At 38.1% G+C, this 18,825-nt stretch overlaps 1 protein-coding gene across 1 annotated transcript; it reads left to right on the top strand.

Moving 5' to 3' along the window:
* Positions 1 to 357: 357 nt before the first annotated feature.
* On the top strand, positions 358 to 7,625 carry mtdha (metadherin a). The gene is made up of 10 exons (XM_088328739.1): positions 358 to 768; positions 2,270 to 2,377; positions 2,436 to 2,547; positions 2,639 to 2,779; positions 3,971 to 4,165; positions 4,240 to 4,305; positions 4,533 to 4,651; positions 4,722 to 4,802; positions 5,737 to 5,812; positions 5,891 to 7,625. Exons 1-10 carry the CDS (start codon positions 442 to 444, stop codon positions 5,968 to 5,970), a joined length of 1,305 nt encoding a protein of 434 aa, XP_088184865.1. The 5' UTR covers positions 358 to 441; the 3' UTR covers positions 5,971 to 7,625.
* The last annotated feature ends 11,200 nt before the right edge of the window (positions 7,626 to 18,825 follow it).

Consider the following 18,825-nt stretch of genomic DNA (forward strand, 5'->3'; position numbering starts at 1 on the left):
GCAGGGGCCAGCGTTCTTGAGCATATCGTTTTGTACAGCCTCCACTGTGAATATGCAGATATTGTGTTTATTTAATATGTTTTGTAACGCATTTATGATTTGTTGTTGTTTTTTTACCTGTTTGCTTTATTTGCACTTCAAGAAGAAGCCTTCAAATGTTGTTATACTTCTAGCATGACAACGAAAGGTGATCCATCCATTCTTTCATTCATTCATTTTTATGTATTGTTCCTTTTGAATTAAGTCATTTATGTGATGCCTCAAAAGTGCCATACAAATACATTTTGATTAAACATTTCAGTAACGCACACACTAATACCACAGAAGAAAAAAAGGAAGTAGGCAGAGTCCTGACGTCATCTTCCAGTTAGCATGCCGTTGCTAATGGGTTAGCCGCAAACTAGCTTAGCCTAGCCGCTCCGGTCCTCCGCTTCATTTGCCATGGCTGGAGGAGACTGGCAAGGCTTTATGTTGGAGGAAGCCGAGCTTCTTTCCGGCCGCCTGAAGCTCCTTCTTTCCTCCGGCCAAGCATACGTCCGGAGCCACCTAGGTTTGGCTTTGGGACTCGAACCGGAGCGGTACTCGACCTGGCTTATGCTGACGACGGTGGCCGTCGGCGTGCTGCTGCTGCTGCTGCTTGTTGTTGTCTCTTGGGTCGCCGTCGTCGGTAAGAGGAAGCGGAGCATCCCGGCGGGTACCCCCAGAAACAAACCCCCGCTGAATAAAGCTGTCAAGCCAGAAGAGACGAAGAAAAGAAATGCTAAAAAAGTGAGGGAGAAGGTTTCGACGTTTATTTATTTTATTTGCGGTATTTATTTTTCTTTGAGGTGTTTACAAGTTCAATTAAGATGGTAACAATACTGGGTCGCCATTTTGTCTTTATTAAGCCAATCGTTGAGCTAAGCTAATGACATGTCGTTTAGGGAGTTTTTTTTTAAATACCCGCAAAAATATTTGTAGATCCTCAACATAAGTGTTTTATATGACTTATCCCTGATACAAATCTTTTTCCTTGCTATGTATGACCAATAAACTCAAAACGTTATATAAACATGTACTGTATTGTTTTTTATTACTTTTGAATCGAAATCTTGATTTAACACGGACTAAAACACAATAAAACATCATACCAATACCAGCTAAGATTTTATCTGAATTCATTAAAAAAATTATCTTTTTTGTGTTTGCTTTTTCCTTTATTTAGAAATTAAAACATGACGTGGGTAGATCATTATGCTATTTTATATATTGTCCACATTGCAATAAGTTTAATTACAAAATGGAAGAGTGAATAAAATATTAATCCAATAAAAGCTGGTGATTTTGAAGCATATTTCTAATTTTACAATTCCAGTGTTTTATTTAAAGTTAAATTAGCAAAAGTTTCTGATAGCATAAATATAGTATTTTATAAATTGTTTATATAATATGGCAGCACGGCGGATGAGTGGTCCACAGCACAGTTCTGATTTCATGGGATCAAATTCAGCTACAAGCCTTCCCGTGCGGAGTTTGCATGTTCTCCCCACGCTTGCGTGGGTTTCCTCCGGGCACTCCGGCTTCCTCCCACATTTCAAAAATATGCATTTCAGGTTAATTGGCCAGTCGAAATTGTCCCTAGGTGTTAATGAGCGAGTGAGTTGTCTGGCTGGTTCCGGGTGTCCCCTGCCCACTGCCAGAAGATAGCTGGGATGGGCTCCAGCACCCCTGCGACCCTACTGAGGATAAGCGATGAAGAAAAGGAATGGATGGATGGAAGTCTCTGGAGTCATGATGAGTAATGTACCTGTTTAAGAAATATATGTTGAAATTATAAATAATTATACACATATTATTGATTAGATAATTAGTAGTTATTCTATTGAAAATAATATTATTTATTAAACGCTATAAATTATACACTCTGAGTATAATATCCAATGGATGCACAGTACAGTGCACACATTTTATTAAAACAATTAGATGTTTTAATAACTTTCAGATCATGTTAATATATTTACTAGTATTCAACTAATTAAAAACCTTGTTCATATATTTCAATTATTATCTAAAAATGTATTAGAAAGTAATAGGATTTTGAATATAATATTTGACCAGTGTACAGTTCGAATATTTTCTTGAAACAATAACATTATTTAATGATTTTTCTTTGTTGTAGCTTATTATGAAGGGTTTTTGTCTATTAAATTTGGTTTTCGTCTTTCAAGAACCATTATGAATAATACCGAACTGTTTACTGTTTATTTATTGTTAAATTATTATTTTACAGAAGTCTCAGCCCAACGGGCAACCTGCCGCTGCAGTGATTGTTCAAAAGGAAGCCAAAATCTCAGCGCTGCATTCTAAGCCACACTTGCCACCGGTCAAAACCCGGAAGGTACGTCTGCCTCATCCACTTTTGGTTCCCGGAATAAAAAAATCGTATTTTATTTTAGACGCCTGAAGCAAAGCCCCCAGTCCTAGTGAAAAAAGAAAAGAGGAAAGGCAATACCAGTGTCAGAGCGTCACAGTTTGTCATCACCAATGATGGCAAAGAACCTGATGAAGGTAATAACGTGGCGAGGTGTCCAGACTGTGGCCCAGGGACTGATGATAACGATGGGAAACCTACTAAGGTGCTGGTTATCTTGGTTTCCAGGCGCTTGGGAAACCAAAGTCAGTAACCGTGAGAAAAAGCAGCAGCGACGGAAGGATAAGGGCCCAGAATCCTCCAGTAGCCCAGACCCGTCCAAAGGTCACGCGGAGTCCAACATGAAGAAGAAAAACAGAGCTGCGAATGGTATGTTACAGGGTTCCTGCGGATCTTTGAAAAGTCTTAAAAGCCATTGAATTCATTATTCTAAAAATTTGGCAATAAGATGTCTAAAATCCAATTGCGAAAGCCTTAAAAATGTAAACACAATAATAAGCTTTACATTTGTTCAACTAAAATATTTTGTAATTTTTATCAATTGTCCTTTATATGAATTCATTCATTTACTTTGGTCGCAACAATTTGGACCATGGGAAAGTGTCAATATAAACGTTTTTCCCCATGGTTAACAGTGTTGCCAGGTAGTGTGTATTGTCTGCAATAAATATTTTTGTTTTTTTGTCGACGTGGTCTTGAATTTGATTTCAAAGGCATGAAATTTTATTTAAAAATTCTTAAATTAAACTTGCTTTAAGCTGTAGGAATGATATTAGCATTAGGATTGTGTATATTGGGAAGAATACACAATTAAACATTTTCCCATCTTTGCAAAATTGCAAAGATTAGCCCAATGCTGTCCCTGTCTGATGCCGAAATTGTAAAATATGCGTTTAGTACCTCCTGTCTCAATTACTGTACTTTGCCATTATTTGGTCTCCTAATGTCTAGCATCAAAAGTTTGCAGCTGGTTAAAAATGTTTTGGCTAGGTATTTAACTAAGACAAGAAAGGTTTGCTCACATTGCCCAAATTTTAGCTGCCCTGAATGGCTCCCTTTCGGTTTAAGATGCAAATTTAGGGTTATGGGGCTAACATACAACATTTTGCATGGACTTGCCCTCTCTTATCTTTCTAATTTAATTGCTCCCTATGTTCCTCCGCAGATCCCTTTCCACATGCTTAGTTTTTTGAGTATTTGATGCCCTCATGTAGGTTTCAGAACAGGGAATGTTGTTATGATGGTCTGTGCAGCCTCTTGAGACTTTTTGTGATTAAGGGCTATACAAATAAATATTACTTGACAAGGAAAAAAATACCCTTTTCTTTCTCAGCGTGTTCATTTGCATCCGGGTTGTGAGTCTCGTAAAAGCATTTAATAATTCTTATACTAGGAGGGCGGGCTAACTTATAGAGGTTAGATAGGTAATGGAATTATTACTGCACCACAGCCCTTTGTCTAAACTTGTACTGATAATACTCGAGACCGTCTTCAAACTGGAAACTAAAAACACCTATTGAATCAAGAGTAAGTTAACCTAACCCAATTTCCTTATTTCAGAATCTCAGAACTCCAAATCCAGCCAAGGAGGTGACAGTGCCAAAACCCCTACCACCCAGTTACCTGAGACAGGCAAGCGGGTTCCCCACCACCGCTCCCGGACCGAACCCCAGAGTCGGACCAAGGAGTCGCAAAGCCCCACCCAGACCCGCATGGGAAAAATGAAAGCGGACCTGGACACCGTCACGATCACAGGTAGGCGAGACCAATGTTTTTCATGGTTCCGGTCTTAAGTCTTCAGGGAGTTTAATGGGTTTTGCGTCCTCCAGAACTGACGTCCAAGTCGGCAGAACTGCACTGGACGAGCCAAGCAGAGGATGAATGGGGCGGAACAAGTGAGTGTCTTCTATTTGTCCTTGTGAAGGAGTGGTTGGTAATTATCGTGCAAAAGCTTTTGATATCCGGCACCAATTCAACCAATTAACTCGGTTTATTACTGTCTATAGTTAAGCGCAGACTCTGAGTATCAGTATCGGTCTGGAAAAAAGTGGTATCATACATGGCTACTTTTAATGAAATAAACAATTCAATGCTACTGATTTCAATTGTGTCTCCAACACAGACTGTGCAGACCACAGCTCCGACTGGAGCGCCCCAGCTGAGTTCTGGGGCAACTACGATGACACCCCTGAGGTCACTAGGCCATTGACTCAGCTAAAAGAGCAGACCCCCGCCAACAAGGTCCGTTACTCAGTTTTAATCATGCCTACCAGATTTTTTTTTAAATTAAAATTTCCTTGTGGTTTCGTAGGTGTCTGAGGGCGAGGACCCTCCAGGGGGGCCAGGAAAGTCGAAAAAAAAGAGGAAAAAGAAGACGACCACTGAAGAGGAGGTAAGACATATTTTGATAACTATATTTGAGATATTGGGAATAAAATTTCACTTACGTGCCAGATAAATTTGTCGAATCAATGATTCACATTAACTGCCATTGGTAACTATAGACCTCAAAGATCCAAATGAAATTCAGTGCCATTGATGGCTTTGGACGTCAATCTTCTTTTTTCCATTTGAGTAGACTGGCAATGGGCTCTGGGCTCATTCTTTGCCATTGACGGATAAACACATCAAATGAATGTTTCCCATTCTCTGTCTTTGGCAACTACAGATGTCAAAGTTTTCCATTGGAAGTTCTTTAAAAAATTAATTAACTGGTCCCATTCAGTGTTTTTGTTAGATAAACACGTCAAATTGGTGTCAACTGTCAAGGACGGCTATATCAAAGATCCAATTTAAATCAGTGCCATTAATTGGTTTTGACTTAAATTCTCAATTTTCAGTTTAATAAAGTTTGGTTATGATTGAATTAAATTGATAGATTAAATAAATTAATGAACCGGGCTCATTCGGTGCCTTAGATTAATAAACAGGTCAAATCAATGTTAACCTATTCATTACCAATGTCAACTGTTGGCGTCTAAATTCGGATTTAAATTCTGTGCTTTTGACAGCTTTGGATGACAATCTTCCGTTCTTTTTAAGTGCACTGACAATATGTTAACTGGGCTCATTGATTGCCATTGAGGGATAAACATTTTAAATTCTATCCCATTCACTGCCAATGACAACTATAGAGGTCAAAGATCTCTTTTAAATTTAGTGCCATTGGCAGCTTTAGACATATTTTTTTTGTATTCCATTTAAGTTGGCTAGCAGTGAATAAATCTTTCTTAAAAAAACAATTACATTAGGTTAAAGATTTTTTCCTTTTTTCAGTGAGGTCAATTTGAAAGAGAATGTGTATGTGTCTCTTTAACTCAAATCAGGACGCCATTTTGGTCCCCAAATTGGAAGATCTTCCAGTCGCTGCTTCCAAAAAGCCGAGCATATCATCATCTCGGAGTAAGTCAGATTTGTTTTTTTCCAAAAAAAAGGATAAAAAGTTTCCAATGAGCTTACTGTCCATGCGGTGCTTGGCAGAGCGACCCGAGCAGAACCCGGCGCCGCCAAACATCGAGCAAGCAAAAAAGGAGAAGAAAAAAACCCGAAGGGAAACTTAAGTCACCTAATGACTCATTTTTATGCAAAAAAAAATCGTGGTAATTTGTGGTTTATGCAATAATGAGCAGCTTCTGTCCGGAATACGTTTTTTATCCAATTACCCATCAAGACGGCGAGGGAATGTGGCGAGATCCGAAGGACTTGTGTCTAATTTGCACTATTTTTGCTGCACACTGGAATTTTTTTTTATCATTTCGGTTTCTTTTTCTTTGCACTTAATTGTTTACACTTCTTTGGTGTCCTTAATAGTCCCAAATTCATCATCTTAACTTTATTTGCAGGATATTATGTGAAGTCAATTCCACTAACGGCCACAAGAGGTCACTAACGTTTAACAGAACAATTACCGGTTAAACAGTTCTGCGGTTACATTTGAAAACTGTATTTTTAAGCCTTAATTTTATAGTTAAAAGAATCATTTGGGACAGTTAATTGTTTGAATTGTATTGTGTATTTCATTTTAAAAACGCTTTAATGTCAATTTTTTTAAATTTCAAATTAAATCCCAACTCAATACAGTACATAAAAAGGGTAACTGGTGAAAGGTAATCTGAAAAAGATAGAATTACATTTGAATACCTAAAGATTAACTAGTGGAGGGTAATATTTGAGTAAATAAACTAGTTACTAAAAAATATTAAATACATTTTAATACTTTAACCTAGTGGAGCTTATATTAAAAATATATAATTTGATTCAATTTGAATACATTAAAATAAAAGATGAACTGGGTGAGAGTAATTTAAAAAAATATTGACATTTAATTTTTTTTAATGTAAAATAAAGAAACTAGTAATGGGTTGAAATAATGATTAAATGTTTATACCTGAAATAAAGATAAATTCGTGGAGGGCAATTTAAAAAGCCCAATAATTATTAAACAATAATTATTTTTTTATTTTAGCTCATAAAAATCAACAAATGCAGGGTTAATATTTGCATATAAATATATATTAAATATCAAATTTTAATATCCCAAATAAGGATAAACTATTTGAGGGAAATTAAAAAATATATATATTTAATTTTTCTCCCTAAAATAAAGAAACTAGTGAAGGGTAGTATTAAAAAAAATAAAACTAAACGGCACTTGAAAAAATATATATTTTTTAAAATTTAGCTTACCTCATGGTGTACCATCGAGTGTTGAGATATTTTTGTTTTCTTTCCCTTATTTTCTTGATTATCTTTATTTTTCTTGTTTTGTGCGAATGTAGAATGCCACCAACTTTATTTGGAACATTAAAAAAAACAACCAACCGAAAGCGGGAATTTGATTCCGTTGCCTTATTCTGTCGTTCGTTGTAAATACCAGCGACCTCTTTCTATTTTTTTCTTTTATTTTTCGGTGTTTTCCATCCAATTGGAAATGTTGATGTCAACTGCATGACTTTGAGAAAAGAGAATTGTCAAACTTGTGAATTGGAAGCGGCAGCTTTACCTGTTTGGCCACCTAGTGTGTAGAATACGTTTTTAAATTAATAAAAAACATGAATATTGATAGGAGGGGGAATTTTTACTGATAATAAAATATTTGTATTTGAATAATTTAATATCGTGTCTCAGAGAATTGTGGATGAATTTGTTTATTCAGGTGACACAAAAATATGTTTGTATGTTGAAAAAAAATCTGAAAATAAATTGCTTGATTTTACGGGTGGTGGTTCAAAATTATTAATGTGGTTTTATTTTGGAAACATTTCCGGTAATTTGCAGGTTTTTTTGGTCCTGTTTTTCCAAACATCGGTTTTGTTTGGGTGTACTTCCCTTTGTTGCCGTTGAAGGGCAGCAGTGGCAAGATAAAGCCGGTTGTGTGAAACGAAAACAAGTGATAAAACTGTAAAAACATGACTTAATTTATTTTTTATTATTTTTCTTTTCTTTCTTTATTTTTGTGGCATTGATCTCAAATTTGCTCAACAATGAATAACCCCTTGCTCACTTTTATTTCAAGACACTGAAGCCCTAATGCCCCAGCTGCTTTCGGTGTGTGAGTGTGTGTGTGAAGCAAATTGTAAAGCGCTTTGGGAGGTCTTCATTGACTTGAAAAGCTTTATATAAATGCAGACCATTTAAATGTAATGTGTTGTTGCTGACTGGGCTAGCGTTGCATTCAAGTGCTCGGTATGTCGGTGGTAAAAAAGGAATTTGCCCGATCATCCGGTGAATGGAGGCAGCGAGTCGGGAAATGCTGACCTCCGTAGAAAACGACATTACAGTGCGTTTTTTTTTTCTCCCCGGGGTCATTGTGTTTGCAAAGGGGGTCTGAGTTCACTCACAGAAACGGAATTGATATTTGCATATTTGATGGAGAAGTTTGATTTTGATGGGTTATCTTGACATCAATGCTTATTTCCTGTCAGCATCTGAATATTGTTGTCTATTGACTAGCATTAGCGCTAGGCTAAAGGTGTTTTGAATATGGATTTCGATTTGATATCCACAACCCGAAAAATAAATCATTTTCTTTTTTTCATTTCGGGGTAAAAGTGTGTTGATACTGTCAATCCTATGTTATCATTTTTATTACAAGGTTATCAAGAGTGTCGCTAATGAATTAGCTTACTGTGTATGCCATGGATAACCCGGATTTGAAAAGTTTGTGAACCTTGAATAACCTGCAGTTGAGAGGAAAAAATAGTTAATAATAATAATCTTTTTTGTGTAAAGGCCTACCAGTTTGATATACTTTTCTGAAAATAAATTATCGTGTTACTGTATTGCTATGTCGTTTGTTATTTCTTGGTTATCTGGAGTACCGCCAAGGAATTGACTTTGAGGAAAATTAAGCTAGGTAGCCTAGATGGTAGGGCGTCCGCTCCGAGACTGGGAGGTTGCTAAGATTTACAACATTGGTACTCATTGCCTCCCTGCTTGGTGCTCGGTATTAAGGGTTGGAATTGGGGGGTTTGGTCACCTAATGACTCCCAACACAGCAGTTGGGTCTAAAATGACGGTGCCCTGTTTGGCTGCGGCTGCATCGGCTCGCTACAGTTTAACTGTACGGGTCAGGTGTATCGACATTTTGTTCTGTGTGCATGGTTACAAAGAATGACTATAAAAGTAAATTCTATTCTATTCTAATAATGCTAACCCTTTTGTGCAAAGGGCTACCAGATTCATATACAGTACAGTCTTGAAAAAACGAATCCTGCTATTACTATGTCATTACTATGTTGTTATCAGGTTATCCGAAGTACCGGTAAGGAATTAGCTCAATTTATTAGCTATGGATAACTCAGATTTGTGAGAAAATCGAAACTAATAATGCCTTTTTTGTGTGAAGGATTACCGGTTTATATACTTTTCCATGAAAAATAAAATGTTTGTCATTACTATGTTACTACTATGGTATCCAGAGTGACGCTGAGGAATTAGCTTGATTGGTAAGCTATGGATAACCTGAATTTGAGAGGAAAATTAAGCTATTAATGCTAATCTTTTTGTGTGAAGGGCTACTAGTATAATTTTTCCGGAATTATTTTGTTAAATTGTGTTGTTATTACGTCATTACTAGGTTACAAGGTTTATTTCTTTGTTTATTGCGCTGGTTACGTTTTGATTGTTTCTAGTCCGAGTTACGGTTATCTCCTCTGGACTTTTGTCTGTGTTGTGCAAGGGTTCACTGCGTCCTAGCAAAGATTGCTGTGTCTAGGACCTTTGTTAGGTCTAGTCCTTTCAGAGACGTATGCTACCTGGAACAAGGACGCTAATCATATCTATTTTGTCTTCGTTTCCTTTTTACCGCAAATTTCAGTCCTTGAACGCTTTTTGGGCGCAGGCGGGGAATAATATAACCGACACGTGTCTGCTTAGAACGAACGGTGAGTGTTTTTTTAATCCCTTTGAAGGGACTTGTCGATAATTCAAGTAAAATGTTGAAAGTATCTAACTCTATGAGTTAGAGAGGCTAGTGTGAAGCTTAGTCTTCCAAAATGGAGTCAAACAAGCTAGCCAGGGGGGGAGCTAGCCCAAAAAAAACAAGCTTTTAGCTATTAGGTAGTTTAAGGCCAAGTCTTCAAAAACGGAGTCAAACAAGATAGCCAGCAGGTGGCTAGCTTAAAAGCTAACTAACCTTTAGTTTTTAGTAACTAGTGAAAAGTTAAGTCTTCCAAAACAAAGTCAAACATGCTAGCCAAATAACAGCTAGCACCAAAACAGAATATGCTTTTAGCTACTACCAGCTAGTAGAACACAAAGTATTCAAACAAGCTAGTCAGCTAACGTTATTAGCTTTTAGGTATCTGCAGATAGTAAAATGCCAAGTCTTCAAGAACAAGATCAAACAATCTAACCAGCCAGCACCTAGCACCAAAAGCTAATTTGCTTTTATTTATTAGCTGCAACTGAAAAGCTAAGTCTTAAAAAATGGAGTCAAACAAGCCAGTCAGCTTATAGCAGCTAATTATTATTACACCATCCCCTGATCTGAAACCAACATGAGGGCAAGGAAAAACTCAAAAACCTCAACATGAGGAAAATGAAGAAACCTTGAGAAGGGACCGCACATGAAGTAACCCCCCTTCCAGGATAACCAGACTGCAACGGATGTTGCAATAACAAATAATACACAGATACTGTCAACGTGCAATATAGGTCATTCATAAGCTAGAGAATAGAAATGTTTTTTAAGCCTTGATTTCAACAGTTCCATTGAGGTTGCAGATCGAATCTCAGGGGAAGAGCATTCCACAGCACCGTGGCCCGAATGAAGAACGCTCTCGAACCTAGAGATCTCTTCTTGGCTCTTGGGATCACTAGTAGACCAGCATTTTCATAGCAAAGGCTTTGGACCAGAACATTGGCTGAAATTAAATCTCAAAGGTATGAGAGAGCAAGTCCATTCATGATTTTGTATAATGCCAAGATAACCTTAGAATCACATCTTAAGCTAACAGACAGCCAATGCAGGTTATCTAAAATTGGGGTAATGTGACCAATACCTAACATTTCGGTCTTTTCAAAGTTAAGGCGCAAGAAGTTGAGTGACATCCACTCTTTTATCTCAGTGAGGCAAGCCTCCAAATTTCCACAATTTAGTGTAGCAGATTCCTCCAACGGAAGATATAGTTGAGTGTCATCTGCGTAGCAATGAAAACTGATATTATACTTGCGAATAATATCACCTAATGGAAGCATCTAAATGCTAAAAAGAAGGGGGTCCAAGTACTAAACCCTGCGGAACACCACAGGTAACACTAAAGGGCTCAGATGTCCTTTCGCAGTATTTAACACAGTGCGTCTTATCTGAGAGGTAGGATTTGAACCATAAGAGGACGGTTCCTGAGAGACCAATCCGTTTTTCCAACCGTTCTAGTAAGATATTATGGTCCACAGTGTCAAAAGCAGCAGCAAGAGAGATGAAGCGCCGGAGTCCATTACCAGTAGAAGATCATTGGTTACCTAATCAGGGCTGTCTCAGTAGAATGGTTAGCCCTGAATCCTGATTGCATGGATTCAAAAAGATTGTTCTCGAAAATATAAAATAATTCAACTGCTGTGCCACAACTTTTTCAAGTACTTTAGAAAGAAACGGTAGGTTTGACACAGGTCTATAATTACATAAGCTTTCTGGATCAAGGTTGGGTCGTTTCAGTGTAGGTTTAATAACAGCGGACTTAAAAGCCGCTGGATCTACACCTGAGAAGAGTGATATGATTATAATATTTAGAACTGAAGGTCCAAGGACCCCAAAAAGGCCTTTAATAAGCGAACCCAGAAGCGGGTCAAACAGGCAAGTCGTCGGTTTGCCCGTATTCACCACCTGTTTAAGATTATCGAGTGACAGATCATTAAATTGGGAAAAATTCCCTGGACAGCCACCATGTTACTCATCTATAGATTTTAGCCCTTTAATATGTGATGTATTAACACTGTCTTTAGAAATTTTTTCCCATATGCGTTGAATCTTCTTATTAAAGAAGACCATAGAGTCATGGGCTGAATGGGTACAACTATCTGGAATATCTATCGTTACAGTACAGTGTCGAAAAAGATTTGGGGATTATTCTTTTGTGCCGCAATCACCTTCGAAAAATAGGCTGATTTTTCAGAGGCTAGGTCTGCTTTATACTTTAATAAGTTGTCACACCAGGTTTGATGGAAAACCTCAAGCTTGTTAGGGCGCCATTTTCTTTCAGATCTCCTGCATTCTTGTTTAAGCGAGCTAGTTTCATCAGTAAACTAAGGCGTGCGTCTTTTAGGTCGTGATTTGAGCCGTATAGGCGATACTGAATCCAAGACACTAGCCAGGGTAGCATTAAACTCATCCACTCATTCAGAAGTGTGTTTTAAGCTTAGATTTAAACATTTCCACTGAGGTTGCAGATTGAATCTCAGGGGGAAGAGCATTCCACAACACTGGGGCCCGAATGAAGTACGCTCCGGAACCTGCGGTTCTCTTCTTGGCTCTTGGGATCACGAGTAGACCAGCGTTTTCAGAGCGAAGGCTCCGGACTGGAACATAGGGGGAAATTAAATCTGAAAGATATGAGGGAGCAAGTCCATGTATGATTTTGTAGAATACCAACAGAACCTTGAAATCACATCTGAAGCTAACGGGGAGCCAATGCAGGTTAGCTAAAATCGGGGTAATGTGATCAAACTTTCTTGTCTTAGTTAAAAGCCTCGCTGTAGAATTTGTACCAGCTGAAGGCTGTTGATTTTGGACTTCGGGAGACCGGAGAGTAGAGCATTACAGTAATCGAGACGGGAAGTAACAAACACATGAATTATAATCCCCACATCCGACTGAGATAGCATTGTGCGAAATTTAGCAATATTGCGAAGAAGGATAAAAGCTGTTTTAGTAATAGTCTTCACGTGTGTTTGAAGGGACAGATCGAGGTCAAATTTGACACCTACATTTTTGACTAAGTCACTCTGGGTGATATTACATTTTCCAATGTTCAGAACAGTTTTTGAAAACAAGTCACGGAATTTGGATGGTCCACTAACTAACATTTCCGTCTTTTCAGAGTTAAGGCGCAAGAAGTTGAGTGACATCCATTCGTTTATCTCAGTGAGGCAGGCCTCCAAATTTCCACAGTTTAGTGGGGCAGATTCCTCCATCGGAAGATATAGTTGAGTGTCATCTGCTCACTGACCTTTAGGTTTTAGTGACAGTCCACATCAAATCTTTATCTTTTTAGAAAATGTAAGCACAAGTGCAAAGTGTGTGGTTGCCAATGCCAGATACTAACTCAATATTTTACATCTATCTGAGTTATTGAGCAGAATTCGATAGAATTTCCCGACAATTAAATGTTTTGCTCATTTTGTTTAATATTAATGTAGAAATGATAATCAATTTTCACCTTTATAAATCAAAAGAGGCCATTATAGTACTTAAATTAGCATCAAAGTTGCCCAGGCTCAAATCAAAACCAATCATGTTTCAGTTGTCTTTTGGAGCAGGGTTTTGATCGGTTGAACAACCTTTGCTTCGTCATCATTTAACATTTTCAAAATGTCTGACTGAAATTCATAAAACAGGTGGATTTTGATGTTTAATTTTTAAATCAAAATATCTCAATAGTATAAATTATAGGCGGGCATAGGGCGCTATTTTAAAGGGGAAAAAAATTGGTTTGGCTTCTGCTTTAAAAAATGGTCAAGAAAGGCCCTACATCTATAAAGCCCTTAACAGGAAGTTGAAAGCTAACAAAATAAAAGCAGATGAGGCAACATTCTTCAAATTTTCCGTAACCAGTTTATTTTGGCCTCTTGTAGAAACAAAAAAAATGATTTGGCTTCACCCCAGGCTGCTTTTCTTGCCTCAAGGAATGTTGAGGAAGGGGGGGTCGTCCCTCCCGAGAGGGTCATGTGATTGTTAAAATCCAAATTGTCTGAATTCTTTCCTGTCTCAAAAATAATCCCTAGATGTCGCACTGAGATGAAACAACTTAATTTTTTTCTTTCATTTTACTCTGTAGTCCACCTTTTCACTTGCTTTAAAGGGACAGTGAATTATATTTAATGAGTCCTAGTGGTACAAAAAACCTTCATTCAGTAAAATTAAAACATTGATTTGAATAATAGGCAAAACTACATAAACCATCCTACTAACATCAATTTCTATTAATATTCATTGGTCGAGGATTTTTTACAAAGAGGAATCCATACCTTGCGGTCGCCGTTTGCCATTTTGCTGCTACGCTGTGCTCATTTGGCACTGGTTCTTGTACACATTGGACACTACAGTGCCATCCAGTGGTCAAATATCAAACAACATACCTTTAACTCTTTTAGTGCCAAAGATGGTTAATGACATCCATACATCGGCAAGATGGCCTTTCTCAGATTTTCCGTTTGTTTTTGTAACCCTCAGCTTTGCTCTCTCGGCAGTGCAGCTGGACGACGTCCCGCCGATTTTCACACGGGCGTCTCCGTCTTTCCTGCGGACTCCCCGCACCCAAAACCTCTTTATAATTCCCGAAGACGGCGAGAACTCTTAAGCGCTTTTTACGCGTTCAAAAACGTGTTTACCAGAACAAACAATCGCTCATCCGGTGTCCTAATGGCTTCTTGGGCTGCTTGTTATCTCCGAGAATAAAAAAAAAATGTGCTAGAGGTCAACCATCCTGACTGGCTATTGTTCGTTCGGGGGTCAAGGTCGCAGAGTCGTCTGCTGCGGGAAAGTTTGCTTTGTTTTTCCTGAGCGTGCCCGACAAGTTTCACGTTGCAAACAAAAACGGCGGGAGATGGCGGCGTCCCTGGAGAGGAAACTGGACTCTAATTTTTTGTTTTTGACATGATAACAAAGAGTAGAACATGACGCCCTTGACCAATTCGCTAATGCAGACTGTAAAGCAGGGGTCGGGAACCTTTTTGACCCAAAGAGCCATAAAAGCAAAAATACCCCCCGCCCCCAAAAAAAAAAAAATTAAGAGTGCTGCACCATACATTTAAAAACAAAATTCAACTAAACTAAGCTCTCCAGACTTAAGCTAATTCTTCAGCGCATTTTATCTCCCTGTGTGACATTTGATGATTTCATACCTATCAACCTGTACGTTTTTGTCGTACAAAGTACGTTTATTATTCATTTTAAGACGTGTACGACGTACGAGAAAATCTGTACGGAAAAACGCAAATTTGTCAATTATGGGTACTATCCGGTATACACCGACTATCACAAAACGGCAAATCAATCAAGTCAAGCGAGTTCGCCGGGGTAGTCTCTATCTCGGTATCGTTTTTTTCGTTGCAAACGAAGCGAGCGGTGTGATGTAGTGAAAGGAAGTCCGTTTCTTTTTAGAGAAGCAGCTTTTTCGGCTCAACTCTTTAAGGAGAGCCGGCTCTCAAATTGAGAAAATGAAATAAGACAAGTTTGTGGTTATCCCTTTAAACAGTATATTACCAACAATAATTGAATGCAAAAAAAATGAATTAATAATTTGAATAAGAAATTGTATTATTCTACTTAAGTATATTTGCATGTATTTTTTCGTTCTACAGTGAACGTCCAAGCTACTTAATTTTTGAACTTTTTTTATAATAAACCTCATTCATGTCAATCAACTCAGGATCTCACAACAAAATGTTAATTGACAATATATATGATATAACGAAACATAACATGTTAAACTACATAAATAAACACGTTTGAAAACAAAATATGGTGTAAGATCATTTGGTATTTTGTAAGGGAAAATACGACAGTTTGTAAGGGCATGGAGCCGTGGAGGTTGACAGGTATGTGATTTGATTGTTCAGTTGTTCAGTTCAGAAAATGTATTGTCATTATTAAAAAACAACGAAACTTTGTTTGGAGCGTCCAGTCCTCCGTTCACAGTTGAGAGAAAATACAAAGATCCATAAATATTCAGAATAAATATAACTAAAACCCAATACCCATAGATAACCCAATATGCACATTAAATGTCAAAGCTCAGACATGGTACCATAAAAACTCAATTGCAGCATATATAAATGAGTCAACGTTCAAGTGCAATTGTGTCCGACCGTCATCATTGTTCACTCAGGAATTATTGTGGAAAGAAGTGGTGCGTAGTGATTGAGTACTGCAGTAGTGCAACCAGTTCAGTTATTGTCAGTTAGTGGGTGTGATTGATGTCCTAAGTGTGTGTGTGTGTGTGTGTGTGTTGGTTGGGGGGGGGACTTTGGGGCAAAGAGGGAGGGCAGAGTTCAATAGCAATACAGCCTGTGTATAAAGACTGTTGGCCAGTCTAGATGTTCTGGCCTGTATTGACTGGTAACTTCTCTCTGAGGGCAGCGGGTGAAAGAGGTGGTGAGCAGGGTGGTGCTGGTCCCGCAGGATGTTGTGATGAAATAAGTTCAAATTTAAAATATAATGCCAGAGCCTGTGTGCCGTATCAATATAATTATACCACTACAAATTGGTCTCCTGCAGTTACTTAAGAGTGTTGAGGCTCAATTTCATGTCAATTTTGTCTTAAATAATGGTTTCAAAACCAGGTGCAAGCAGTTCTTTCGTTAAAATGTCATGAAATACTGCAAACAACGATACCAACACATTTACCTTAGATTAAGACGGCGCTGGACAATAAGGAGTGCATGCATCCTGTCCTGTGTATAGTTCCGCCCATCATTTATGCTCACCCAATCAAATTGCTCTAGTGAACAGTGAACATAGAATGCTTAGTAAGCTTCCATATACAGGATTATTTAGCGATTTACAGCCAAAATGAGGTCTGTGTCCTATATATACTGGACTGAACCCATCACAATAGTACCTCTACCTTTGAATGTCTCTACATATGAAAGTTTTAGGTTACGAAGTACCGGAACAGGAAAAGATTTATCCTAGTTACGAAAAGGTTTCGGAATATCAAAGCCATTAATACAGAAGTAGCCCCTCCCAGAGTTTCTTAAACGTAACCACATTGGCTACCGCTTAAAATTTGCCTGGCAATCTCATGCACATGCGTGCTCCCAGTGTGCTTTCCGTGTCACCGTCTCAGTTCAGAGTTCATAGACGACCAGGAGGAGAGCTTCCGACAAGATAAACTACTGTGCAAGTCGAATTTGATCTCAGAGCCATATAATGTATGCGAGATGTAGGTTCCCGACCCCTGCTCTAATGTGAGGTACCACAATGCAAAATGAGGAAAGTAGCGGTGAAACTTTTTTCTCAGTTTACCATTAAAAGCTTAATGGAAATCCTTTAAAACATTTTGGGGGGTGACTCAAATGGGAAGGCTAAAGGAACCCCTCAAGTAGTCGGTTTGATAAAATCGGGGTACCAGGATTCAAAATGTGAATCACTCGCTTTAGCTTTAGAGGATCAGTGGAATTCATTTGAGACATTTCATTGGTGTTGGTGACTGAAGTGGTATAGCTAATGTATCCTCTAAAGTAGTCAAAAGTGATGGAAGAGGGGTGTCCGTGTTCAAATTGAGGAAAGACATCAAAAGTAGCTGCTCGGTAGCCTAGATGGTAGGTCGCCCGCTCCGAGACTGGGAGGTCGCTGGTTCGAGTCATACCTAAGACTTACAACATTGGTAATTTGCGCTCCCTCCTTGGCGCTCGGTATTAAGGGTTGGAATTGGGGGCTTTGGTCACTTAAGGACTAAAATGGCTGCGCCCTGTTTGGCTGCGGCTGCATCGGCTTGCTACAGTTTAACTGTACAGGTCAGGTGTATCGACATTTCGTTCTGTGTGCATGGTTACAAAGAATGACAATAAAAGTAAATTCTATTCTATTCTATTAAACTTTTCACCTAGTTTAGCATTAGAAGCACAGTGGAATTCATTTTAGACATTTTTGGTCTTGGTGACAGAAGTGTGATGGATAAAGTATCCTCTAAAGTAGTAAAGTTGGGTACTAGGATTCAAAATGATGAAAAAAATCCAAAGTAGTGTTTACATTTTTCACTCGAATTTAATTTAGACATGTTTTTGGGTGTTGGTAACAGAAGTGAGACAGCTAATGTAGCTTTTAAAGTAGTTGAGGTGATAAAAGTGGGTACCAGTATTCAAATAGGAAGAACATCAAAGTAAGAAAAATTAGTATTAGAAGCTTGATAGAATTCATTTTACACAGTTTTTTTGTGTTGGTGACAGAAGTGGGATAGCTAACGTAGCCTCCAAAGTAGTCATGGTGATAGAAGTGTGGGGTGCCAGGATTCAAAATGAGGAAAAACGTCTGAATTAGCGGTTAAACCTTTTACCCAGTTAAGCATTAAAAGTGTTGCGGAATTCAATTTAGACGTTTTTTGACAGAAGGGGGAAAGCTATCGTTGCCTCTAAAGAGTGGTAGAAGTGCGGTACCAGCATTCAAAATAATGGAGAACATCCAAGTGACTGTGATACTTTTCACTCAGTTAATAATTAGAAGCTCGATGGGACTAATTTTATATATTTCTTAGTGTTGGTAACAGAAGTGCCAAAACAGTGCTCCTTTGCACACTGCAATGAAAAATAACACGGTTCTGACTTTGTATCCTAACTACACGAATTTACGAGTTTCAGAAATAGAATCCACATTATTTGTTGACAACAGTTTTGGTACAATTTAGTGATAGAAGAGGGGTACGAGACAAAGGTTCACAATGAAGCAGAACATCTATGAAATTTTCAATCATTTTAGATACCTTTATGTGTAAGAAGTGCGGTCCATCTGTTGTCAGTGCCTCACATGATTCCCGCCCTAATTTGTCAGTCAAGCAAATCAATTGATGAAACAATTAGTGTTGGTGATAGAAGCAGGATACCAAAACAAAATAATATAGGGAAAATAATTATTTTCTTACTTCAAACTAGGATCTAGATGATTTTGTATATCCTGGAAAAATAAGCTAACATAGCCTTTCAAGTAGATGTAAATTCGGTGATGGAAGGGGGGAACTAAAAACCAACATACAATAAGT

Source organism: Urocampus carinirostris, chromosome 2 (assembly GCF_059441175.1).
Source record: "Urocampus carinirostris isolate Australia breed hairy pipefish chromosome 2, RoL_Ucar_1.0, whole genome shotgun sequence".
NCBI lineage: Eukaryota > Metazoa > Chordata > Actinopteri > Syngnathiformes > Syngnathidae > Urocampus > Urocampus carinirostris.